This window comes from Oryctolagus cuniculus, chromosome 9, assembly GCF_964237555.1.
Source record: "Oryctolagus cuniculus chromosome 9, mOryCun1.1, whole genome shotgun sequence".
Classification (NCBI taxonomy): Eukaryota; Metazoa; Chordata; class Mammalia; order Lagomorpha; family Leporidae; genus Oryctolagus; species Oryctolagus cuniculus.
The window spans coordinates 135854823-135882187 of record NC_091440.1 but is presented as its reverse complement, the minus strand read 5'-3'; the positions used below and the strand labels follow the sequence as shown (position 1 = coordinate 135882187).

The 27365-nt window shown below is 45.9% G+C and overlaps 1 protein-coding gene across 8 annotated transcripts in view; it reads left to right on the top strand.

Annotated features, from left to right (window-relative positions):
• NELL2 (neural EGFL like 2) overlaps positions 1–27365 on the top strand; it is a 398722-nt gene that overhangs the window by 53100 nt on the left and 318257 nt on the right. The window contains exons 1-3 of one of the 8 annotated variants that reach the window (XM_070049716.1): positions 18199–18564; positions 19218–19303; positions 19631–19759. In XM_070049716.1, coding sequence (XP_069905817.1) covers positions 18542–18564; positions 19218–19303; positions 19631–19759 — 238 coding nt within the window. In that variant the 5' untranslated portion in view covers positions 18199–18541. The other 7 variants (XM_070049715.1, XM_070049720.1, XM_070049718.1 and 4 more) reach the window with 7 other exon arrangements.

Below are 27365 nucleotides of genomic sequence, written 5' to 3'. Positions count from 1 at the left end.
GAGCTGCTGAGACTTGAACCAGTGCCCATATGGGGTGCTGGTACTGCAGGCAGAGGCTTTACCTGCTATGCCACAGCTCTGGCACCTCCATTTTCATTTTCTAGATGCACACCTTCAATGAACAATTCTGGTGATATTTATTGAAAAACAATTTTATATGGGATATGTACTCTTTAGAATACTATACTGCAGTAAGAAACAATGAAATCCAGTCATTTGCAACAAAATGGAGGAATCTGGAACACATCATGCTGAGTGAAGTAAGCCAGTCCCAAAGGGACAAATACCATATGTTCTCCCTGATCGGTGACAACTGACTGAACACCAAAAAGGAAACCTGTTGAAGTGAAATGGACACTATGGGAAACGGTGACTTGATCAGCATAGCCCTGACTGCTAATGGACAACTTAATACATTATCCCTCTTAGTAGTTTTTTTGTCTGTTCTACTTAATATGACTGGTTTAATTCTGTAATTAATACACAGTTATTCTTAAGTGTTGAAAATTAACTGAAATGTGATCCCTGTTAAACATAAGAGTGGGAATAAGAGAGGGAAGAGATGTATAATTTGGGACATGCTCAAGCTGACTTGCCCCAAATGATAGAGTTAGAAACATACCAGGGGATTCCAATTCAATCCCATCAAGGTGGCATGTACCAATGCCATCTCACTAGTCCAAGTGATCAATTTCAGTTCACAATTGATCATAATGAAAGGACTAAGAGTCAAAGGGAGCACATAAACAAGTCTAGTACCTGCTAACACTAACCGATAGAATAAATAAAGGGGAGAGTGATCCCACATGGGAAGTGAGATACTCAGCAGACTCATAGAATGGCAGATGTCCTAAATAGCACTCTGGCCTCAGAATCAGCCCTAAAGGCACTTGGATCTGGCTGAAAAGCCCATGAGAGTATTTCAGGCATGGAAAGCCAAGACACTCTGGCAAAAGATCTCTGTGAGTGAGATCCCAGTGGAAAGAACAGGTCTTCAAAGAGGGAGGTACCTTTCTCTGAAGGGAGGAGGGAACTTTCACTTTGACTATGACCGTGTCTAAACAAGATAAGAATCGGAGAACTCAGAGGGCTTCCATAGCCTTGGAAACTCATGACTGGAGCATAGGGAGATTACTGATGCCATAGACAGGAGTGTCAATTGGTAAAGTCAACAACAGGAGTCACGGTGCACTTACTCCTCATGTAGGATCTCTGTCCTTAATGTGCTGTGCATTGAGATTTAATGCTATAACGAGTACTCAAACAGTATATTTCACTTTGTGTTTCTATGGGGGTGCAAACTGTTGAAATCTTTACTTAATGCATACTAAACTGATCCTCTGTAAAAAAAAAAAAAAGAAATTATCAACTCCCAACTTGACTCTCACTGGGATTAAACATGACAATAGGTCTGATCTGATTTCATCATCATTTAAAAAAATCATCTATTATTTTTCACTTTATGTTTCTGTGTGGGAGCAAACTGTTGAAATCCTTACTTAATGTATACTAAGCTGATCTTCTGTATATTAAGATAATCGAAAATGAATCTTGATGTGAATGGAAGAGGAGAGGGAGTGGGAAAGGGGAGGGTTGTGGGTGGGAGGGATGGTATGGGGGGGAAGCCATTGTAACCCATGAGTCGTACTTTGGAAATTTATATTCATTAAATAAAAGTTAAAAAAAAGAAAAAAAAAGAAAAACAATTTTAGGTCCTTTGGTTTGTCTGATTTTTTCCATCTATTTTTCTAGAAGTTTACTTTATTAGTATTTTATGTGAATTTTCCATTTCTGGTTTGTTGATTCAAATAGATTAGAGATTATAAAATTTACAAAATTAGAGATTACAGAAGGACTTTCGGTTAGCATGCAGTTTTGGAATCCCCTGATGGCAGGCTCTGTCTGATGGCACCTTGATTAGCTGTAATAATGTGAGTAATTGCAGTTAAGTGAGCTAGGTTTTGGTGAGTTAGATTGTGACCATATGATGATGTATATTGCTAAGTATATGAAGAGCTAATTTGGCTATGTTTTATTTTGAATCATAGAGTTCTGGACTTGAAAAGGACTTGAAGTTTTTAACTTTGTCTCCGATTGAAATAATTTGTGAGAAAACAGAGGGTCAGAAGGGTTCCGCAGAGTCGTTTTACAGAGCTGCCTTGTGATTTGTGTGCCAGCTCTGGGACACTGAGCAGGGGCTGCAGAGTGTTGTGAATGACGGTTTCTCTAGGACGCACATGTTGCGAGTGGAGTTCTTCGGTGTGTGATTTTGCAAATGATGTGAAGTACATCCTCTGTACTATTACAGTGTCAGAAAACTTTCAGATCTTGGAAGCACATTGTTGCAGTAAACGCCAAGCTCAGTTGTGACTCCATACTCTGTTGTCTTGGGTTTCTTCACCAATAAGAGTCTGATAATGGTGATCTTGGGATTTAGCTTTAAGATTGTTTGTGATGACTGGACCAATGAAATGACTCATCAAAGCTGATAGGCACAGAGCCAGAGCTGACAGGTACTTCATGTGTCAGCTAGTCCGGTGCTAGTGATGATGAATGAAGTGTATGGTGATGGAAAAGATCTTTCCACCTGTCGGGCTGGACAGAGGCGGAACTGGGAGTGGACTCCTGGTGCTTTCTTTCAGATGGTGTTTCTACTCTGACTCCAGGAACCCAGTCATGCATTGTTGTGGATTGAGCTTCACATGCTGACTACTTTCCCTGTGTTTGTATCTTAAAAACAAAGTAAGGGAATCCTTCTCCTGACCACACCCGTACTCTCAGCTGGTGACAGCCTCACAGCCGGCATACATGGTGTGCAGTGGAGCAATGCTCAGAGGCAGAGAGGAAGTGATGACTGGTGTTGGAACAGACTCATTCCATACCCTAGATGGAGCTGAAAAACCAGTCTTCAGTCTTTAAACTACAATGTGCTTTATCAATGTGTTTGACAAATGCGTCTACATCATTAGCAAAATGCATTGCGCTGGGATCATCTCAGGGCACTGAGAGGAAGCTGTTCTATGCAAGTGAGTGAGAAGAGAGGAGATTCCATTTCCTCTTGATTCATGAGTATGTGTGCACTGAGCCCTGCCGTTCTGCTAGACATCCTGCTTGGCTTTCAGCCTTAGGAGTAAGACACAAGCCTTGTTCTTCCATAACTGTCTGTTCAGTGGCAAATGTGGGAAAGGCCCGTTTCCATATAAAATCCTAACCTACGGGAGCGAAAAAAGAATCAGTCATAAAAATAAAAAGAAGCAATTGAAAGGAAATCACATACAATTATTTTGAAAATTAGGAATGAACAGAGATTCAATGATAAGATGAGAACAACTAATCAAAGGCCTTGGCTCTGATGGGACAAGGCCCCTGTCAGCCTGGACGTGCTGAGAGCAGAGGAACTACAGCACATGACTTCTCTGGGGTGTACGTGGCTTGCACATTTGCCAGCATGGGCAGGGGGAGGGTTTTACCAAGATCTGCTCCCTGGCTGAAGTTACCACCTCTTTTTGGTGTCTGTTTGATATTGTTGCATGGATATTTGGCTGGTGTTCAAACTCAGAAAGCAGTGGCCCTACCAGCCAGGGCGCAGACGGCAAGTTGTGCATCTTTGGAGTGAGGAGTACTTCAGAAGGAGGCCGGTGACCAAGTAGGGCGAGATTTTTGTCACCAGCGGCATCCCCTCACCTGGTTCAGAAGGGATGTGTGCTGCTGGCGCACTCCTGTGGGGCAGGGTGGTGGAGCCTAGTTTAGACTGAAAATGACTTGAAAAACCAGAGAATGATTTAATAAGCTTGGAACTCACTGAGTTATGCTTTCCAGCAAGATTAAAGACAGAGAGCATTGTGGGATTGTTTGGAGAGCCCGCTTCTGGACTCTGGGTTTGGATCCCAGCTCTCCTGCAGTCAGCAGGAGGACCTGGCAAAGGCACTTACCTCTCAGGTAATACGTGGACACCTTGGCTACTATAGAGATAATGATCTGATGTTCTCAGGACAGTGACACAGGGAGCCTCCCAACAAGCATTAGTTATCGTTTTTTCACCAGGAGAAGGGTAAACTTACATTTTTACAACCTGAGTTTTGTCAATTAAAATAGTTTATCTTCTGCAAAAGGAAACAGGATAGTTGTAGTCCAACCGAAGGGACAAGTAATTTGGTATATGGGTAAAAAAAAAAAAAAAAAAAAAAAAAACTAGAAAAGCAAAAAAGTTGAAGGATGTACCTGTAATGTTGGCACAGCAGTTGTCAGTCACATTGATAGAGTTTCTTGTGGGTCATGTAGAAATAAATGAGTGAAAAGAATGGGCCTCACCTGCAGTGGGGGCATTTTGAGGCACATCTTGTGTATAATCAATAACAACCTGAAATGCTAAGATAAATAACAGGTGAAAAGTTGTGAATTTCTTTTTGTTGCTAAAAAATGGTATTACAAAACTGCCACGAATTTTACACAGGAGGTTTTTCTCAGACTACTGTGGGGAGCAACTCAGACTAGACTAAGTTACTCGAATTAAGACTTACTCTATGCATCTGCTCTCCCACAATATGGCGCTGAGAAGGGAGTAACACTTCTACGCAGCTGCCTCCAGTTCAACCAATAAACTGTAGGACTTGCTCCTGATTGGAGGAGAGCAGCGTACTCGGCGTGTAGGTAGCAGAGTTGGGATTGGTGGAAGAGGACTATAAAGGAGGAGAGAGACAACATGCACCGGGAACATCTATCTGAAGGAACACCTGTGCAGCCCCCGAGAGAGCCGGCCGGCGGTGTGCCGCTCCCCCGCGGAAGTGGGGAAAGTGGCAGGGGGAACCGCCCTTCCACGGAGGTGGAAGGGATGGTAGCCAACCCGGGAAGAACCAGCAGCAAACCCGGGGAGGGCCGAGCAGACAAAAGAACAGCGCAGGGTCCTGTGTCATTCCTCCACGAAGAGGGGGAGCGACATAATGGTGCCGTGACTCGGATATGAAGCCTAGGCAGGGTCTAGTGTCGTTCCTCCATGAAGAGGGGGAGCGACAACTACTGTCTCCAGAGAAGACATTGTTGAACCCGTTGTGAGTGTGGAAAAAGGCTGTTTTCACAAGGCTTAGCAGCAAGCTGGAGTGCTCTGCTGAGGTTAGAGAGGAGGGTTTGGGTGTCCTGGAGGATGCCTTCCTGATGGATAGTTGGCAGTTACACTCCACCAAATTATTTTTTTTTTTCTGAGTAGTACTCACTGCCATGTTTGAATGCCTACTATGTGCCAGACACAAAGTAGGTATATATATATATATGTATATATATAGTGTTCCTGTATTCAAAAATATTTATGTACATGGTTTTTTGTATTAAGAAAAAACTCAGCAAACAAAGCCTGTGAAAAACGGGACTTGTATTTGGAGTGGGGGATGTAAACCACACACAAACAAGTAAGTTATATAATAAACTACATAAGTAAGTAAAAGAGCAAGGGAAGCAGGCCACGGCAAGGCTTGGTCTGTGTGTGGGGACTTGCAGTCTTCAGTAGGGGAGGCCTTCCTGAGCAGGTGGCATTTCGGAGTGAGCAGCCACGTGGCTGTGTCCAGAACACTGCAGCCAGAGAAAACCAGACGTGCACAGCGCAGTTCAAGAAATAGCCAGGTGTCCAGGGGATCCAGGTGGACCTCACTGTACGAGACCACAGATGGCCACTGGGATGGCACAGCACATTCTTGGAAGATCTAGAGGCAGCTGTTACAATTTGGGATTTTTCCATGAGCCTCCAGAAGGGTCTTTGGACCCACATTGTGCCTGGAGCCTAGGGTGAGATCTCATGATGTGAACCTAGAGCATGGTACTGTTCAGGTACTGACCTCAGATACCTGTTGACTGAATGAGCGAATTAGGAGAAAAGGCTTGAGGGCTAACTCTGAGATAGATTAGCTATATGATTCTGAACAGATGACTTGACTTGTCTGTGCCTGGTTTTGCAAACAGAGTTTTGCACCTCACCTGCTGTGTGATGGTACGCCATGAGCAGCTTCCCCTGGAGTCTTTTCCTTAGGGCTATGTGCATTGAGAGTCAGCCTGCTCAGGAAAATAGGGGGAGACTGACTGCCCCTGCCCCCATTATGTAGCTGGTCACTCCATGGCTCTGTCTTCCCATGTGCCTTTGTAGCTCCAGCCTTTGGCCAAGACAGTGGATCTGAAGATAGAGGGTGGCTGGGGCTGGTGGTCAGGACTGCAGTGTTGCTTCCTGTAGGAGGGCTGCAGGGTGTGTGTGAGCCAAGCTAATGCTGAACCTGGGTCCCTGCCAGGTGTCCTAAGACTCCAACAGACACTCACCTTCTCCAGCCACACATTTGGGAAATGGGGCCTGGGCATTCTGTTCATCAGAAAGAAAGATTCTAATGAAAGTAGCTGAGCTCTGGCAAGAATTATGTGATGAGTCAGGAAACAGTTGGAATTTTTATCTTGAACCTGAACATAATAAATTTTCTTTAAAGGTGTGTGCTATGTATAGCCTTAGAAAAAGAGAATTATTTTTGGTGAAAGAAGAGGCAGAATCAAATAAAAATCTTCCTTTGAAAATGGAATTTTTAATGATTTCTATATTTATCATTTCTGGAGTTAAGTTTACAGGCTGACAGGATCCCAGCCCCTTTGGTTTTTAGGGATCCTCCCTTCCTCAGGAAAGGGTGACTTGTCTCCTAATGCCCGGCACAGCCCTGTCCTTTATAGGAACCTTCAACAGGGCCACAAGCCAGCAGACAGCTGGGGCCGAGTAGCTGCTGCACCCTGTTCACTGAGTACTGAAACGTGTTGGCGAAAGCAGCTGGTGCTCACTGTTTGCTGGCAGTTAAAAATAAAGACAGCGTGGTGGGTTGAGCTTTTGAACCAGTGACTCATGGTTCTTGGAGACTGATGCATTCGATAAGCCAGTAATTCAGGCCTGTGCTTATATATATATATATATATATATATATCAATTATTGTTAACCAGAGAGGCTCACTAGCTAACACTGCTATTTGGTTAACCTTATTCACATTTCCAATTCTCTTTTCCTTGCCTATTTCTTTGCACTGATTTTAATTTGCATTATTTTGCATTATGATAACTGAATCATGAAGAGTGACATAAATAGGCCACCTCTGATGTGGCATGGTTGACTGTGACTACAGGAGGAACTAGTATGCACGTACTGTGTTGCTAGTCACCTTGGTCATCAGCTGCTCTGGGGTAGACAGGCATTCAATATCATGCTGTCAGCAAGCATGGGGAGGTTGTAGCTGTGGTGGATGGACACTCACTATCATGCTGACAACAGATATAGGGAGGTTGTGGCTGGTGTAGATGGACACTCATTGTCACATTGTTAACAAGTACAGGGAGGTTGTGGCTGGTGTAGATGGACACTCATTGTCACATTGTTATCCAGTATAGGGAGTTTGTTTCTGGGTAGATGGACACTTACTATCATGCTGACAACAGATCTAGGGAGCTTGTGTCTTGAGTAGATGGGCACTCATATTGACAACAGGTCCAGGGAGGTTGTGCTCAGGGCTGATCAACAGTCATTATCATGCTGACAACAGGTGCGGGGAGGTTGTCTCTGTCCTAGGAAAGAGAGGGCAAAGATTTGACCCTAGTGCTTCTAACCAAGTTCCAACCTGATTTACTTTGCTGTGTGGCCTTTAGAATGGTGTTTTCAGTAATACTTGTCTTATTTTACTTAGAGAGTTTCCAATGAGCATGTTGCTTGAAACCGTTCTCGCCCCATGTTGCCTGGACGTCGTTTTTACTTCCTGTTGCCAACAAGCAAATCAGGGTGTGGGCCTACTTGTACAAATTGTCTTCTACTCACTTTTTTTTTCTAGAGTGCATTTAATCCTTACAGCTTTTCCTTTTGCTATTTTAATTTTATGAGGTTATATTGTTTTGACAAAGTCTGAGAAATAGTGTTAGTTTGTTCCATATTATGTGTGGAGTAAGGGATATGTTAAATACAGTTGTATGTGGTTGTTAAATAAAAAGTACTCTGACTGTGAACATAAAATGCAGAAAAAAGAAAATGAATCAAGAACCCCTTACCATCATCCCAGATTTGGGAACAGGCAAGAACACGTGAAATAAGCATGTGTTAGTAATTTGTTGCTTGATAGTATTCTTTTTTTTACATTATGTTTTTTATTGAACTCTAAATATTAGCTAAAATCAATCAGAGAAAACATATTTGTCTTTTTGGGTCTGACTTATTTCATTAAGCATAATGGTCTCCACTTGTATCCACTGTGTTACAAAAGACAGGATTTCATTCTTTTCTAATGGCTTTTTTGTTTCCATATGACTTTTTGGATCATTTTTTCTGAATCTGAGAAGGAAGTCCTTGGTATTTGGGTTGGGATCACATTGAATGTGTAAATGGCTTTGGGTAGTATCTATATTTTTATGATATTAATTCTTCCAATCCACAAACATGGAAGATTTTTCCATTTGGGGGATCCTCTTATTTTTCTTTCCTTCATGTAATTTTCATTATAGAGATCTTTTATATCCTTGGTTATATTTATTACAAGGTATTTACATGTGTTTTTGCAACTATTGTCAATGGTAGTGATCTTACAAGTTCTTTCTTATCCATGCTATCATCTGTGTATACAAGATTATTGATTTTTATGTTTTGATTTTATATCCTGCAACTTGGCCAAAATCTCTTAGGAGTTCCACTAGTCTGTTAGTGGAGTCTTTTGGTTCCCCTGTATATATAGGATCATGTCTTCTGTACACAGGGATAATTTGACTCCCTCCTTTCCAATTTGTATCCCTTTGATTTCTTTTTCTTGCCTAATGTCTCTTGCTAAATCTTCCAGAACTGTATTGAATAGCAGTTGTAAGAGTGGGCATCCTTGTCTGGTTCTGGATCTCAGTAGGAATTCTTCCAACTTTTCCCCATTCTATAGGACACTGGCAAGGGGTTTGTCATACCTTGCCTTGATGGTATTGAGGAATATTCCTAATATACCTAATTTGCTTAAGGTTTTTGACATGAAAGGATGTTGTATTTTATCACATCCTTTCTCTGCATCTATTGAGATAATCATATGGTTTTTGTCCTTCAGTTTGTTAATTGGATGTATCATTTTTATTGAGTTGTATGTGTTGAGCCATTCCTAAATCCTTGGGATAAATTCTGCTTGGGCCAGGTGGGCAATATTTTTGATGTGTTGTTGTACTGGATTAGCTAATATTTTGTTGAGGATTTTTGCATCTATGTTCATTAGGGATATTGGTTTATAGTTCTCTTTTGTTGTATCTTTTTCTGATTTTGGAATTAAGGTGATGCTGGCCTCCTAGAAGGAGTTTGGGAGGATTCCCTCCCTTTTAGCTGTTTTGAATTGTTGAGAAGAATTGGGGAGCTGGTGTTGTGCCATAGTGGATAAAGCTGCTGCCTGCAATGCTGGCATCCTGTCTGGGCACTGGTTCGAGTCCCAGCTGCTCCACTTCTAGTCCATCTACCTGCTAATGTGTCTGGGAAAGCAATGGAAGGTCTCCCAAGTGCTTGGGCCCTGCAGCCATGTGAGAGATGCAGATGAAGCTCCTGGTCCCCGACTTCAGCCTGGCCCACTCCTGGATGTTGCAGCCATTTGGGAATTGAACCAGCGGATGGAAGAACTGTCTCTCTGTATCTACCTCCCAACATGCACACCCTTGTAACTCTGTCTTTAAAAATATATAAAATCCCTTTTAAAAAGAAGGATTGGGATTCATTCTTCTTTAAAATTTTGGTAGAATTCATTTTTTTTTTCATAAAACATTTATTTGATAAATACAAATTTCCAAAGTACAACTTTCGGATTAGCCATCCAGCCCTGGGCTTTTCTTTGTTGGGAAGGTCTTTTTTGCTAATGCAATCGCCATCTTGGTTATTGGTCTATTAAGGTTTCCTCTGTCTGGATGCCTCAATTTTGGTAAATTGTCTGTGTCCAAATATCTATTTTTTTCTTCTAGATTTCTGAATTTGCTCACATATAGCTGTTTGTAATAATTCCTGATTATTATTTTTATTTCAGTGACATCAGTTGTAACATCTCCTTTTTCATTTCTGATTTTATTTATTTGGATCTTCTTCCTTTTTTGATTGGTTGGGCCAGTAGTTTATTTATTTTATCTTTCTGAAGATTTTATTTACTTATTTGAGAGGCAGAGTTACAGAGAGAGGGAGAGACAGGGAGAAAGGTCTTTCATCTGCAGGTTTACTCCCCAAAAGGCTGCAATGGCCAGAGCTGGGCCGACCCAAGCCTGGAGCCAGGAGCTTTTTCCAGGTCACCCATGCTAGTGCAGAGGCCCAAAGACTTGGGCCATCTTCCACTGCTTTTCCAGGCCATAAGAAGAGAGCTGGATAAGAAGAGAGCTGGATAAGAAGAGGAGCAGCAGAGAAATGAACTGGCATCCATATGAAATGCCAGCACTATAGGTGGAGCTTTAGCCCACTGTGCCACAGTGCTGGCCCCCCAATAGATTATTAATTTTTTTCCAAAAAACCATCTCTTGAATTTACTGATTTTTTGTATTTTTCATATTTTAATTTTGAAAATTTCTTTTTTTTTGTGGATTTTTTTTTTTTTGGGACAGGCAGAGTGGACAGTGAGAGAGAGAGACAGAGAGAAAGGTCTTCCTTGCCATTGGTTCACCCCACAAAGGCCGCTGCGGCTGGCGCACTGTGGCCAGTGCATTGCAGCATTGCGCTGATCCGAAGCCAGGAGCCAGGTGCTTCCTCCTGGTCTCCCATGCGGGTGCAGGGCCCAAGGACTTGGGCCATCCTCCACTGTACTCCCGGGCCACAGCAGAGAGCTGGACTAGAAGAGGAGCAACCGGGACAGAAGCTGGCACCCCAACTGGGACTAGAACCTGGTGTTCTGGCACCACAGGCGGAGGATTAGCCTATTGAACTGTAGTGCTAGCCGATAATTTCTTTTCTAATGTTTAATATTTCTTACTTCCTACTACTTTTGGGTTTGATTTATTCTTGCTTTTCAAGGATTTTGAGATACATTGTTAGATCCTTTGTTTGATGCTTTTCCAATTTCTTGTTGAAGGCACTAATTGCTATAAACTTTCCTCTTAACACTGTTTTTGCTGTATCCCATAGGTTTTGATATGCTGTGTTGGCATCTTCATTCATTTTGAGGAATTTTTTTTTTTTTGACAGGCAAAGTTAGTGAGAGAGAGAGACAGAGACAAAGGTCTTCCTTCTGTTGGTTCACCCACCCAATGGCCGCTATGGCAGGCATGCTGCGCCGATCCAAAGCCAGGAGCCAGGTGTTTCCTCCTGGCCTCCCATGCAGGTGCAGGGCCCAAGTGCTTTGGCCATTCTCACTGCCTTCCCGTGCCACAGCAGAGAGCTGGACTGGAAGAGGAGCAACTGGGACAGAACCGGCGTCCCAACCAGGACTAGAACCTGGAGTGCTGGCGCTACAGGTGGAGGATTAGCTTAGTGAGCTGTGGTGCTAGCCCATTTTAAGGAATTTTAAAATTTCTCCTATGATCCACTGTTTATCCAGGAGCATGTTTTTCAGTCTCCATGTATTTGCATGTTTTGTAGAGTTTCTTAAGTTTTTAATTTCTGGCTTCATTCCATTGTTGTCTGAAAAGATAGATGCTATGATTTCAATGTTTTTGAACTTGTTGAGACTTTTTTTATACATAGTAGCATATGGTATATCCTAGAGAGAGTTCCTTGCACTAATAAACAGAATGTGTATTCTGCAGGTGTTGAATGAAATGTTCTTTAGATATCAATTAGATGCATATGGTTGATAGTGTAAGTTAGCCCTGTTGTTTTTCTGATTTTTGTCTAGTTTATCTGTTCACCAATAAATTTGGGGTATTGAAGATCCTGCATTATTGTACTGGAGTATATATCTCCCTTTAGGTTAACTAACCTTTGTTTTAAGTAGATGGATGTATTTGCATTGTATGCATACACATTTACTATATTTACATCTTCCTGTTGAAGTGATCTGTTAGTCATTACATAGTGACCTTCTTTGTCTCTTTTAACAATTTTTATCTTAAAGTCTATTTTGTTGAGTGTCTTTCTTGGTAAGGTATGTTTCTGGTAGGTAGCAAACTGATAGATCTTGTTTTTTAGACCTTTCTGCCTATGTTTGAAATATCTGTGTCTTTCAATTGGGGAATTTAGTCCCATTTAGATTCAAGTTTATTATTGATATGTAATGACTTGGTCCTGCCATTTTTCCCTAAATATTCCTTTTGTTTGTTTTGGATCTCCCTTGTCCTATTACTAGGAGTTTTTGTGCCTTCTCATTCTTTAATAATGGTGACTGCCTTTATCTGTTTCTGTATGTAGCACATCCTTAAGTATCATTTGTAAGGCTGGCTGGGTGGTGACAAATTCTTTGAAATTTTTTTTGTCTTGGAAGGTCTTTATTATACCTTCATTTATAAATGAGAGCTTTGCTGGGTGTAGTATTCTGGGTTGACAGGATTTATTTTCCTTTAAATTTTGAACTATAGCTTTCCATTCTCTTCTAGCTTGTAGGGTTTCTGAAGAGAAACTGGCTGTCAATCTTATTGAATATCCTTTAAAGGTAATCTGACATTTCTCTTTTGCACATATCAGGATTTTTATGTCTTATTATTGAAAGTTTGACTGTAACATGTCTTGAAGATCTCTGACCATGTCTATTTGTGGTTCTCTGTGCTTCCTGTTGTTGGATGTCCATGTCCTTCTCCAAATGAGGGAAATTTTCTGCCATTATTTCACTCAATTATTTTTCTGTGTTATTCTGCTTTTCCACTCCTTCACAAACACCTAAAACATGTATAGTTGGTTGTTTGATAGTATTTCAGAAGATTTGTCTTCTAGCTCAGATATTCTTTCTTCTGCCTCACTGAGTCTGTTGTTAAAGCTTTCCACTGTAATTTTTTGAATATATTGAATTCTTCATTTCTGATATTTCAGTTTGATTCTTCTTTTATAGCTGTTACCTCCCAGTAGATTTTTTGTCCATGTCTATGGATTTCTTTACATTGTGTAAGTGCTCCTCTGTTTTTGAGTAAGCTAAGAATCATTCTTTTGAGTTCTTTTTATGGCATTTTGTCAGTCTCCTCATTTTCACAGTCTAATATTGAAGTATTATTGTATTCCTTTTGGGGAGTCATATTGTCTTCTATGTCCATGTGTCTTGTATTTCTACACTTATTTTTACACATCTGGGAAAACACTTGTTGATGTGTCTTCTGAAGGCGTTGTCCTTGGGAATGTGCCTCTGTGGCCTAGTCAAATGCTCTGGTTTATAGTGGCTATCCGGTGGTGGGTGCAGGGTGGGGCGGGAGAGCATCAGCAAACGCTGTGGGTGGAGCAAGGATCCAGTGTAACTCCAAGTTGTGCGTGGTTGATCTGCATCCACAGTAGGAAGAGGCAGTGGCTGCAATGGATGGAGTGTCCACAGCTCAGTCCTTTTCTGAACCAAGGTGAACAAACTGCCCGTGGTGAGCGCACCCCCACCGCTCAGGCACAGGAACCTCACCGAGATCTCCGTGTGCTCCACCGTGTGGGTGTGCTGACTCTCCGCAAGGTCCCTCTTTGGCATTCAGGGAGTTCGAGCCCCTTGAGTTGGATCCATTGATTGCCCAAAGACCCAGCTTTTCCTGGCTTACGGAGATGTCACCCAGTCACAAGGAGCAGGGCCCTTGCTCTCTGCCTTGTGAACCTGTCCGTCCCCAGAACCAGCCACCTACCTGGTACAAGCCATCTGGTGCTTTGGTGGGGGGGAGAAGCAAGGTCCTCTCACTTTCCTTAGCTGAGTGGGTGCTGTGCCCCTGCCAGCTCTCCAGGCCAGACTCTAAGTCATTGGGGACCATGGAGTTCTCCCTCAGACACGGTCCACCAGTGGCACGTGGGCCACTGCAGCGTGCAGTCACTTGACCCTGAGGAGGTGGCTCCCTTGCTGGCTGCCGAGCACCCTGGTGAGTGGAGGGGAGGGAAGCAGTGTGGTTTCCTTTCCCAGAGCTAAATGCATGCCTTGCCCCCACCTCCTCTCCCATATTGACTCAAGGTCAGCAGGGACCCCAAGGTTCTCCCTCAGACCAGATCCCCACTGGTGTGTGGGCTGATGAAACCTAGCCTCTCAGTTTGCTCTGATAAGAAGGCATATCCTTACAGCTGTGGTCCCAGGAATGGCTGCTGGTGTCCAGCTAGCTGCTGTTATGTATGTGGTCTTTGCTGCTCCCTGGATTCTCTCCTCTCTTCCATATGTTTTCCACTGAAAATTTCTCTCCAGCTGTCCCCTGGGAACATGGTCCCTTTCCTGTTCTTCTTGTAACCTCCTGTGGTCACAGAGTGTCTTTTCACTGTTCAGCCATCTGGGATCTATCCATGGTGTTCTATTTCTATGAATTTACTTACCTATTTATCAGTGTGCAGACATTTGGGCTGTTACAATATTTGAGTAAAATATGTAAAATCTGCTATAAGCACTCAAAAATGGGTCCTTGTGAGGAAATTGTTTTTATATCTCTAGTGTAAATACTTAGGTGTAAATGTTTTATAGGCTTCTTAACAGTTCCCAAAAAGCCTGTGTATTTTTGCCTTCTTGTTAGCAAATTGTGGGAGCTGCTTCTGCCGGCACTTGTAATTGTCAGTTTATATTTAACCATCCTAATGTGTGTATATCCTATGGTGGTTTGAATTCAGATTTCTCTAAAGACTACTGATGCTGGGACACCTTTCTTGTACTTTTCTTCTTTTTTCTTGCTATCTTTTGGTATTACTGAATTAAAAGAATTATTTAGATAAACTGAAAGCAAATCCCTTATTAGTCATTTTTTTGCAAATATTTTCTCCCACCCTTAGCTTGACTTTAATTATCTTAATTGTGTATCAGAAAACAAGGAATTTGAAATTTTTCTGATGAAATACAGCATTTTTCTTTTAATATGCATGATTCCTGCTTAAGGAACCTCTACCTAGCTTAAACCACAAAGATTTTCCTTGAAGAGGCTTCTGCCATCCATTTTACTCTGAATCTCGTGTATTTCCCAGCTGCTGTTGTTCGGCAGGAGTTTTTCGCGCACGCCAGAGAATGGAGAAGAGAAACATCACATTTTGTATTTGCTCCCTGGAGATCCTAGGAACTTCACACCAGGTTTCGATTTCAGAATTCCTGCACCAGTGAGGAACGTCACTGTGAACCTGTGGCAGAGCTTGAGATATGCTATTTATTGTGATTGATTTTGCTTTCTCTGGGTGGTCCCGTGTAACTCCTTGGCCAGTGTGCGTAATTTCCAAGGCCTCCTTTCAGAGGTGATGTCATCCTCCAAATCTCCCTCCTGTTGTCAGAGCACCTTTTCTGCCTTTAGCCGTAATTCATGGTTTCCAGTGTGCTCCCCACCCCTGTCACCTGGTCCCCATGACTCTGAGCCTGTGTGCCACCCTGTGCTAGTCACCCCATCTACTATTGCTTGCTTGGCCAATCTCCAGCTACCTCTTTTTGTCTGGCATCTTAGGATACTCTCTTCTTCTTCTTCTTCTTTTTTTTTTTTTTGACAGAGTGGACAGTGAGAGAGAGAGAGACAGAGAGAAAGGTCTTCCTTTGCCGTTGGTTCACCCCCCAATGGCCACTGTGGCCGGCGTGCTGTGGCCAGCGCACCGCGCTGATCCGAAGCCAGCAGCCAGGTGCTTCTCCTGGTCTCCCATGCGGGTGCAGGGCCCAAGGACTTGGGCCATCCTCCACTGTACTCCCGGGCCACAGCAGAGAGCTGGCCTGGAAGAGGGGCAACTGGGACAGAACCAGTGCCCCGACCGGGACTAGAACCCGGGGTGCCAGCTCCAGAGGCAGAGGATTAGCCTAGTGAGCAGTGGCACCGGCCAAGATACTTTCTTCTTAATTTAAAGCTGATCTATAATGAACATATTGGACATTTCACTTAGCTTTCAAATGTGTTTGTGGTAGAAGGGGCCCATCACAGTCAAGGAGAGTTGACCATTCTGAGTGTGCTTCTCATGCGTGGTTCCTTTTCATTGGTTTTCTTTGTATGATGTAATATATGCTGTAACTCTGTGATCCACTGTTAGGAAATGGAAACTGTGGACGCTCATCTTACAGTTCTGTAATTCACAGCCTAAATTGGGCCTCACTGGGTTAACACCAGAGTGTCGCAGTGTCCTTTCCTCTCTGGGAGGCTGTTGAAGGGTCCTTTCCCATGTCCCACCCAGTTCCTGAAGGTGGCCACAAACCTTGGCTCCCAGCCCTTCCATATCCATAGGCAGCAACAGCAAGGACACGCCCTCCCCCCCCCCCCCCCGCATCCCATTGCTCTGACCCCCTCTTCTTACTCCCTGGTCCACATTTTTAGGACCCTTGTGATTATATTGAGTACTTCCAGAAAATTTAAGATAATCTCCCTTATTTAAGGCCAACTGATTAGCAATCTTAATTCCATCTGTATCCTTAAATCTCTTTGCATATAACACATTCACAGATTCTAAGGATTGGGGTCAGGAAAGGTTGCTTTGTTTTTGTAGGGAGATGCTGCCATGCCTACTACAGTGATTACAAGCAAGAAAGCAGCACTGTGTGAAAGGAGTTTTGGTGTAGGTGCATCTGACACCTGAGGGGACAGAGGCAGAGACTGCACAGTGCTGGGTTTCTGCATCCAGCTGCAGTGGCAGCACAGGGAGGGAGTGTGGCGAGCACACATCTGAGAAGCTGCCCAGGGGCTGGTGCTTGGCTCAGTGCCTGACCACTGCCTGCGATGCCGGCATCCCATACTGGAACAACGATTCGAGTCCCTGGCTGCTCTCTTTCCCAGCGTGGCTCCTTGCTTGTGCATCTGGGAAATCAGCAGAAGATGGACCACGTTCTTGGGCCTTTGCTTCCCATATAGGAGACATGGATGGAGTTCCAGGCTCTTGCCTTCAGCCTAGCCTACCCCCAGCTGTTTCCATGAATTGGGAGGTGAACCAGTGGGTGGAATATCTCTTTCTCCTTAGGTTTCTCCCTCTTCCTTTTACTTTGCTTTCAAATAAAAAAATTAATAAAAAGCTGCACAAAGAGAGTCCAATGACACATAGATAACGTGCAAGGCTGGCAGTAGTGGAATGCATTAGGTCACGACCCAGAATGCTGTTGTTCATTCTAGAAGGCGAAGACAGCTCCAACCAGCTGTGCAACCCCAGATTGTCAGAGCTCAGGCTGAAAGCCTCTGCCAGTGACTTGCTTCATTGTGGTTTCCAAACTTCACACTCTGCTCCCTCTGCCCTGGACCCATGTTGTAATTGTTCCATACTTAATTAGGATGAGGAATTATAGGGGCAGGTTCAGCTGGAATAATTTTGGGTACAAAAATACTATCCTTCTGGAGGGAGCATAAGTGTGTGTGGGTGCTGGAGGCAGGCCGACTAACCCTCAGCTCTCAGCATGCTGTGAGCGAGAGAGTTAGTGTTGTTGCTGCAACTCTGCTGTGCTGAAATACACGCACAGTCATTCTCACATGTATATGCATCTGCGTGTCTGTGTACGTTCTCTTATTTTCTCCTGATAGCATTATTTAAACTTCATTTTATGTAATTTATGTAGATGCTCACTTCAGTTTAATATTTTGGATATAGTGTTCCAGAGCCAGCTTTAATTCCCTGGTGAATAATTTCTTTTGAATTAAATTATGTGAATTTTACATGGTGTTGTTTTGCAAACCAGAGAAATTTTATACAGTATTTTATCCTATGTAAGTACTGTAGTATTCCTCAAAGTTTACAAAATTAAAGATAGAATTAAATGGAAAATTTGATATGATTTATCTGTTCATCTATCTGTTCTGTCTAGCTTATCTTCTTGGATTTAACTATCATCCATTTATCTATCATTCATTTGTTTTTCATCTATCTACAATCATTTATCATTCATTTATATCCTTATCAATTATCGATCTAGTCTGCTCCTCATCTATCTACAATCATTTATCTATCATCTGTGTGCATCTAATCTATCTTCTTTCACGTACCTATGTATCTATTAACCATTTATCAATTACCTGTAAATCATCTATCCATCTTCCACTCATTATCTGTGTATCTCCCTTCCTACCTGCCTACTCATTTATCACCTGCCTTTCTACGCATCCACCCTTCTACCCATGTGTCCTAGCTATGTCTAGTCTGCTATTCGCCCTTTTCCGTGTGGGTAGGCGCCCTGCTCATCCCGCTCAGCGAGAGCTAGGCCGGATCCCGGCGTCCGCGGCCTGGGAGCTGTCCAGCGGTTCCTGGCTAAGTTCTGCTCTCAGCACCAGGGAAGCTCTCCAGCGCCCCGCCCTGGGCAGGGGGCCTCTCCGCGAAGGCTCGCCGGGCTTCCCAGTGGTGCCACTGGCCCCCGCCTCGCTCTCTCTTTACTGGGTCTCACCGCCTCGGGCTTCTGCGCTCTCCCCGGAGAAGGTGCCGCGCCCGGGCCGCCCCGGAGCAGAACGCAAGAGCGGTGGACTCCCCGCCCTGGCCGGGGCGGGGAGGGGGGGCACCGCGCATTCTAGCCGCGCCCCTGCGGCTGGTGGCCGGGCCTGTCTGCATGGCTTATGACGCGCAGCCGGAGCGGAGGGTGAGAGCAAGGACCGGCCGGCAACTTGGCACCTAGGGTGTCGATCTACGATCGGAAAGGACCTGGCGTGGCCCGGTCGGCGGGGGCGGGGGGCGGAGGGCGGAGGCTGCCGCGGTTTTGGGCTCGCTGGGCCGGCTCGGAATCCAGGAGCCCGCGCTGGGGAGGATGCACAGCCGGGCCCCCAGCTGTCCTCCCCACCCCTGGCCTCCCGCCTCCTCTCCCCGGGAGTCGGGTCCAGGGCTCCGCGCTCTCTCCATTGTCTCTGCCTCTACTGCAGGTTCGCGCGGCGGCGAAGACGCGCGGTGAGGCCGCCCTCGCCCGGCTCTCTGGGGCGCATCCCTCGCCGCCCAGCGAGCTTTGGGCAGCTTTCACCCGGCTGGGGAGCGAATTCGCCCGCAAGCCCGACCTCCCGAGACCCCTCCCCACCCCCCTCCCAACCGGCGCCGGCGCTGGCGCTGGCGGTGGCGCTGCGTGGGAGCGGCTGTGCGCATTGGAGGGTCCAAGTTCTCCGCGCGCCGGGGGCCTCCCTTTCCTTTCTTAGGCGGCCCAATCGTGTTAATCCCGCTAAACAGTGGATGCGAGGCAGCAGCAGGGGGGCGACGCTTTTCCCGCTGGATTCCGGGAACCTCTTCGGCGTTTCTTTTCTGTTCCAGAGGGAGGCGATGGACTGAGCGGAGCCGCGCCATGGAGTCTCGGGGCTTGCTGAGGACCCTCTGTTGGCTCTGCGCTCTTGGAGCAGGTGCGTGCCGGCCCCGCCGCCGACCGGTTCGGTTCCGGGTGGGGGCTTGGAGCAGGGGCGGGGCAGGTCCGCGTTTTCGGTGCCTGCCCTGGAGATGGCGACGCGGGTCGCGCCCTAGCCCGGGTCTGCGGCCCGGGAACTTTGCGCGGAGCGGGCTGTGCGCTGGGTCTGCGAGATGGGGCCGCGGGCTCGGCTGCTCCCGGCGTGGCTGCTGCTCGCAGGTAGGCGCTGGGCGGCGAGCAGCCGCTCCGAGTCCTGCATCCGGGCGTGCGGCTCCTCTCTTGATGCAGCCTTTTCCTTCTTCCCTCCCCTTCCCCACTCCAGCAGTGTGGGGGCTTGGTGTGGATCCCTCGCTGCAGATTGATGTCCTGACGGAGTTGGAACTGGGGGAGTCCACGGCCGGAGTGCGCCAGGTCCCGGGGCTGCACAATGGGACCAAAGCCTTCCTCTTTCAAGGTAGGGTCGGGCGCTGCGAGCGGGGTCTGGGGAGGGGGCCGGCCTCCGGCTGGCGCTGGTGGGCAGGGGCAGAGGGGTGCAGTCCTGGCTCTGGTGAGGGGGGAGTCGCTGGGCCCTCGCGCCCGGCTCCTACCTCGGTACGCCTAGTGCTGGGGCCAGTGGACAGTCTCTTCAGGACCGGGCGGGAACTCCGTTGGCAGACGTGGGCTTTAGAGCCTGGGGAACAATGGATCGTCGCCGAGAGCCGCGCCGAAGCTGCGGGGGAAGGTAGCGACCCCTGGAAGTTTCAGGTGCGGCGGCGCCCGCGGGCGGGCCGCGCGCCCTGGGTGAGGCCGGGCTCCCGGGCGCGCCATCCTCCTCCTCCGGGTCCTCCGCCGTCTCCCGGAGAGGGAACAGCATGCGCGCAGCGTTACTTTGAGAATCTTTCAAGGAGATGTTAATTTAGGAGTCTCGCTTCTCCCACCCTTGGTTTCGAGTCAGGACTCCAAAACTTGGTTTTGGCCATCAGCTGCGCGCTGTTGTCTAATTTCAAATCGCATTAGGTGTGTATGCAGTCAGTGGCAAATTGGGGCCGCACGGGCGCTCATCATCAGTTTACCAAGGGTTCTGGACTGCTGAATCTGAGCTTCCACCAGGCAGCCAGAGGGCCGTAGGAAGAGGAGCTTCCCAGGGCAGCAGCACAGAGGAAGGCCACGAGAAGCGGAGTTGGGACTCACGCCCGGCGGGTACAGCGTGGGGGCCCACTCACCCAGGTGTTGCTTCTGCGGCTTTGCTTTTGCGGCTTCCCAGGAAGCCGGCTCCTGGTTAGGGAGAGTGGGTGTGCGAAGTAAGGCCCCTGGAGGCAGGCCTGCCGCCAGGAGGAGAGGCAGCCGCCAGTGCTGCTGTTGCCTGCCGCCGCCAGAGTGTGTCACCCCAGCAGCAGCAACTGCTGTGTGTGGCGCTTACCGAGGAAGAGATTACAATGTCAATTTTGTGTTTCCAAAACTTACTTAATGAATGTTTGCATGTGGCATTTGCGATGCCAGTATCTAGTTCAGGGTCTTCTTTGGGAGGGTCGAGCTTGAAGAAAAGTGACCACACCTAATACAGGAAATAAGCCTGGACTTGCAGCAGGATATCAGATGAGCAGAAGTGTCCCTACGGCTAAGCGTTTGTTTTCTGTTGCGTGTTGATTTGTTTTTATCTCTGACTTTTAACCTCTGTGAACTGGAAACAACATGATTCAGGACTACCAGTGTGAGAAGCTGTGATGCTCACGCCCCTGATGACCAGGTGTGTTCCCTGCAGAGAGCCTGGACTCTTGGGACCAGAAACCCCAGGGCTGTGTCTTCCGTGCTAGACAGTAAGGTAGTTGCTGGGAAATCGTCTCAAGGGACCAGTGTCTTCTGGTTAACTATTTTTTTTATAAAGAGTGATTAATGATGGCTTGCTTAAATTGCTATTGTCTTCGTGGCAAGCGCTGCGTTTTCTCTAAATCACCCACAGTAACCACATGGCATGAGGAATTGTTGTTTGTTGCCTTGTTGATACCAGACCCAATATTCAGACAGAATAGAAGTTTGCAAATATAATTTATGATATCCGGAGACGTAAAATTCCTGACAAATTATGAACTTTATTTCACATTGCCAGTCGGTGAGTCATCACTGCCTGCTGTGTTCCCAGGGGGATGCATTACTGATGTGCTGATTATGCGCCCGTGATTTCACCTGTTTCCAGGTTTAGACTCCAGAGTTGTCAACAGGTGGTCTTGGGCCCCAGTCCACGTCTGCCACCCCTCGGATAGCAGCCTGGAACCTGCTGCTCCACGTGGGTTCCAGGAGCTTTCAGACATGCAGGATTTCACAGATTCCATGGATAGTGAATCTTGCAGATGCTGTATGTGGTGTATAAAATGTCAGAGCAGGAATAGTAACGAATTCAAACACCTGGGAGGTGCTTTCAGCTCCCGTGTGCACCTGTTATACAAGGTTCTTTGTGCTGCCAGTTGTGCTCTGTGTGGTTGGAGGAGATCAGGGCCCACCAGACTGCCCCTGCAGTGACCTACCCATCTGCTGCCTCTGAGCTCTAAACGAGACACCCCAGTGGAAGCTTTCCCGGTCACCGTGTCTCACTTCACAGTGCTCCTCCTTTCGGCTGCTTCGGTTTTCCTTTAGTGATTTTTGAATTGCATGCAATTCTGCACCTTTTGAAACTATAAGTACATTTTGTAAATTATTGTGAAAGATCTATCATTACAAATGTTTTATTTTTTTTTTTTTTTTTTTTTTTTTTTTTTTTTTTTTTTTTTTTTTTTTTTTGACAGGCAGAGTGGACAGTGAGAGAGAGAGACAGAGAGAGAAAGGTCTTCCTTTGCCGTTGGTTCACCCTCCAATGGCCGCCGCTGCAGCCGGCGCACCGCGCTGATCCTGGCAGGAGCCAGGAGCCAGGTGCTTTTCCTGGTCTCCCATGGGGTGCAGGGCCCAAGCACCTGGGCCATCCTCCACTGCACTCCCTGGCCATAGCAGAGAGCTGGCCTGGAAGAGGGGCAACCGGGACAGAATCCGGCGCCCCAACCGGGACTAGAACCCGGTGTGCCGGCGCCGCAAGGTGGAGGATTAGCCTATTGAGCCACGGCGCCGGCTTACAAATGTTTTATTATATCTGATAAAAATAAGTATTTCAGAATCATACCTTTTTATCATAACAGCAACTATGGTATCACTCAGCTGGCTTTGTTGCTGTTGAAACTTGATTTGTAACTCTATGGAAATACAAATAGCAAGATGCTGGGTTAGAGTATCTCTTAACAAACGTGGCTTTTGATCTGTGACAATTACAATAATCTTCAATAGGAGAAAGTTTCCAGACCATAGCTTGGAATCTGTACCAAGATCTTTGAGTCATTTTTAGCTATAATCTGACTCATAGCCACAAAAATACACTTACTAAGCTTTTAAAAAATGGAAGTGTGAATACTGACAATGAAAAGACCTACGAAATGTTGTAAAGAGATCTGAAATCTTAAGGACTAGTGCAGTTATAGGTAGAATTTTACCTAGTTTTATTTAAAGTCTAGGAAATATTATACAAGATAATGATCATTAGGTTCTTTCCCCTGTGTACATGAGAGATCAAGAATGAGAGCATACAGAAGCAAAGTTCTAGCGCTTTATAGTAACCTGCATGATTTTTAGATCTTTGATTTTAACCATTCAACTGCCCAGATTCCTGAAGTAGAGAATTTTATCTGTTGATGTAATAAAATTTCTTCTGAAGTGTTCACAGGTTTTGTATTGTTAATTCCCACAAGAGAAGTACAGAAAATCAAAGCATATTTTTTCCTGAGTTGATAGTTTGGAAATAAGCTTACACATTATTTTTATAGCACTTAAAGATTTAAAGGCACACGACGTTCACCTGGTGAGCTCTCATGTAGTGTTTGAGAACAGGAGTGAGGAAGGCACTTGCAAGTGAGGCATTGACTGTGGTAGGCACGGGAACTGTACTGAGAAAGCAGTGGCCACGGGGGGGTCTGCCCACAGTGTGATGGTCAGTGGCATCTGAGAACTTGAGGGTGACGTAAGGGCCACTGGAAACCCACAGAGTGGAAGAAGACAACAGCTAAGATGTGGGCCCAGGTGGAAGGTTACTAGTTACGTCCCCATTGCGGAATTGCTTAGTTTTGCTGTTTCAGTCCTCTCGACTATAACACGAGCGTTCTTGTGAAGATTAAATTAGCTGTGTTCATTCCTTCCAGTCCTTGTGCAGCTGCTGAACTGCCCAGTGTTAGCACCAAGCAGATGAGGAAGTTAGAACTTGTCTTTGCTCGAAGTAGCCATTAGTAATCACCACTAAGACACCTTTGTGAAGAAAACTTAGAGTGTAAGGGGATCTTCATTCCAGTTTGGAGAGTTCCAGGGTCCAGGAACAGACTTCGAAGAGTCGGGTAAGCTGGCCACTGACCTGCGAGTCGTCTGGAGAGGCTGTGTGTGTGCACAGAGATCAGAGCAGCACAGGCTGGGGCGAGGTCGCACGCCAGGACTGGATGGTGTGCAGAGAAAAGAGTGAAGCAGAGGAGGAAGCAGGGGCCAGGCTACCTGGTGGACCATGTTAATACAGCAGAACTGAAAATAGATTCTTACACAAAGATACAATGTGGTGTGCAGAGTAATGGTCCCCTAAAGATGTCCATGTCCTAACTCTGGGATTTTGAGAATACTGTGTTATATGACAAGGGGAAAACAAGGTTGCTGGTAAGCTGTCTGTCCTGGATTATCGGGGAAAGTGCTATGTAATCGTAAGTGTCCTTTACATCTGAGAGAGGTGGTAGAGTCAGTGGGTGATGTGATACAAGAAAGACTGTCAGCGAGGGCGGTGGGGCAGCGAGAGGGAGCGAGAGAACTCTCCGATGCCTGTAGTGGCTGGGGCTGACGCTGGGGACTGGCAGCTCAGTCCTTTGTCCTAAGCAGGTGGCAGGAATCCACGTACTCGGGCCATCACCACTTCCTCCAAGGGTCTGTTTTAGGAAGAAACTGGGTTCAGGTACTCTATGGGATGTAGGCCTCTTAACCATTAAGCCAACCACCTCTTCTCATTGCTGGATTTGAAGGTAGAAGTGGGCCAGGAGCCCGGGAATGAAGGCCACCTGCAGAAGCTGGGAAAGGAAAGAAAAGGCATTTCCCTTGGAGTCTCCAGAGGGAACCCAACAGTCCTGCTTCCTTGACTGTAGTCCAGGGGGGCTCGTTCTGGACGTAGGACCTCCAGGATTCTGAGAGCATAAGTCTGAGTTGATGAGAGTCATTTGGTTTGTGGTGATTTGTTATAGCAGCACTAGAAAGTTAGTATGGGCTTTGTACGTGGAAGTGAGTGCTTCAGCCACAGATGCCTGAAGATATGGAATTGGCTTTGGAATTGAGCTGTGGGCAGATGTGGAAGTTTTGGGGTTCTTAATGGGAAATAAATGTAGATTGACTTGGGTAGATCTTTTGTAGAAATGTGGATGTTGGTCACTACAAAAATGGTAGAGAGAATGTAGGTCACCTCAGAGAGCACTTCAGGCATCCTGAAGGTAGGTGGAGTTCTGGCCGTTAACAGCATGGCCAGTGGAGGACTCAGGTGGAAATGAAGTGCTCGTTATTGTAAACTAGAGAAAATGGGTTCCTTGTTACGTGTAATGTCAGAAAATTTGGCTGAACTGTGTCTTGTGGTTGTGTGGAAAACAGAACTTGTAAACAATGAACTTGGATAATTAGCTGTGACTTTTATGCAAAGAGCTGAAGGTGAGCTCTGGCTTTGTCATGTTGCCAGTAGTAAAATGTGAGAGGAGAGAAAGATTTAGCAAAGAATCATTAAGCAGAAAGGATCCAGAGCTTGTTGAATTTCACAGCCTATCCTGACTAGAACATAATTATTAAAATAAGAGATGGACTGTAACGAATGCTTATTCTGGAGAGAAAGCCCAGGGTGTGGCTGTTCTTTGCTAGTGCCTCAGAAGTGATAAAAGATCATGGTGCTTCGTTACCTAGTGGGCTTATTGAAGACCTTGTGACCCATGGGCCCCAAACCAGTTCAGCAGAAGCCAGGAACGAGATGGCTTATCCAGGACATACCTGTGGAGGAGCCTTTTCCATCTAATAGTGAATCTCCATGACATACTTGGCAGTCCTACAAGATTCTTAAGAAAGTTATAGGAGCAGAAAATGCTGCTGGCCTTGCTGGAAGTGTCAGTGGGAAGATGAATTCAAGGAAGGCCGTTGGATCCCTGAGACTGCCCATGTAGGAGTAGGTTGATGAAACCACTCAGCTGTAAACACGCATGCCATTTCCTCAGGAAGGGTTGACTCGGGGCAGATCCAGAGCCACAGAGGCTCCTTCCTAGACCTGGAGACCACGTGGAGTGTGCCTGGGCGGAATTCAGAATTGTTATGGTCTGACAGCTAAGTGTTTCTGTTTGAGTTGCATTGTCTGCTGTTTTGAGTGATGATAATTATTATCCTGTATCTATCTTACTGTTGTATTTTGGGAGCAGATAATTTATTTCTTGGGATTTGAAGGATCCTAGGTGGAGAGAAATTGTGTCTCAGAATGATGTCTTAGGTGATGAGACTGGAGACTTAGTTTTTTTTTTTTTTTCCTCCCAAAGATGGATTTATTTAAAGGCAGAGTTGCAGAAGGAGGGGAGGAAAGAGAGAGAGAGAGAGAGAGAGAGAGAGAGAGAGAGATTAGTCTTCCACTCTCTAGTTCACTCCCTGATGGCAACAACGTCAGGTCTGTACCAGGCTAAATCCAGGAGTCTAGAACTCCAGCCTGGTCTCTGATCTGGGTGGCAAGGGCCCAGGTAGTTGGACCATCCTCCGTTGCTTTCCCAGGTGCATTAACACGGAACTGAATTGGAAGTGGAACAACCAGGAGGACTTCAACCAGCACCATGCTGGTGTTACAGGTGGCCACCTAATGCACTGCACCACAATGCTGACCATTGAGACATTGCTTTATATTTAATGAATTTTTTACATTGACAATAAAAATTTTATTCTTAGTTGAATGTGATATTTTAAAATAGACATACATTGTGGAATGGCTAAATGGATCTTTTTTTTTTAATTTTTTTTATTTTTTGACAGGCAGAGTGGACAGTGAGAGAGAGAGAGACAGAGAGAAAGGTCTTCCTTTGCCGTTGGTTCACCCTCCAATGGCCGGCGCACCGCGCTGATCCGATGGCAGGAGCCAGGTACTTATCCTGGTCTCCCATGGGGTGCAGGGCCCAAGGACTTGGGCCATCCTCCACTGCACTCCCTGGCCACAGCAGAGAGCTGGCCTGGAAGAGGGGCCACCGGGACAGAATCCGGCACCCCGACCGGGACTAGAACCCGGTGTGCCAGCGCTGCAAGGTGGAGGATTAGCCTAGTGAGCCGTGGCGCTGGCCTAAATGGATCTTATTAACATGTGTGTCACCACACATAGTCATAATTTTTTTGTGATGAGAACTCAGAATCTACTGTGTGTGATTCTCAAGAACACGATACATTGTTGCTTATTACAATCCTGGTGTTGTAGACTTCTTGAACTTAGAATTTCCTGAACTTTTGTGTCCTTTGACAACCATCTCTGCAATGACCCTGATAGCCTCAGCCCTGGACTAGAACCCGGGGTGCTGGCGCTGTAGGTGGAGGATTAGCCAAGTGAGCCGCGGCGCTGGCCAGGACCTAACTTCTTGAGCCATCGCTGCTGCTTTCAGGAGTGCATATAAGTGGGAAGCTGGACCTGGTGGAGGAGCTGAGACTTGAACTCAGGCACTCAGATGTGTTGCAGGCATCTCTACTGGCATCTTAAGTGTTGCAGGCCCCAGGCCTTTTTTTTTTTTTAATCCGTTCAGCAGCTCTGTATCCTTTTATTGGAGGATTTCATACACTTACATTCAAAGTAATGACTGGTAAGTGAGGATTACTACTGCGATGTTGTTAATTGTTTACTGGTTGCTTTGTAGATCATATGATGCTTTCTTCCTCTCTCATAGCCTTTTATTATCAGGTGATTTTCCCTGGTGGTATGCTTGGCTTCCTTACTTTTTTATCTTTTTGTATCTATTAGAGATTTTCATTATGTCATTACCATGAAGGTTACA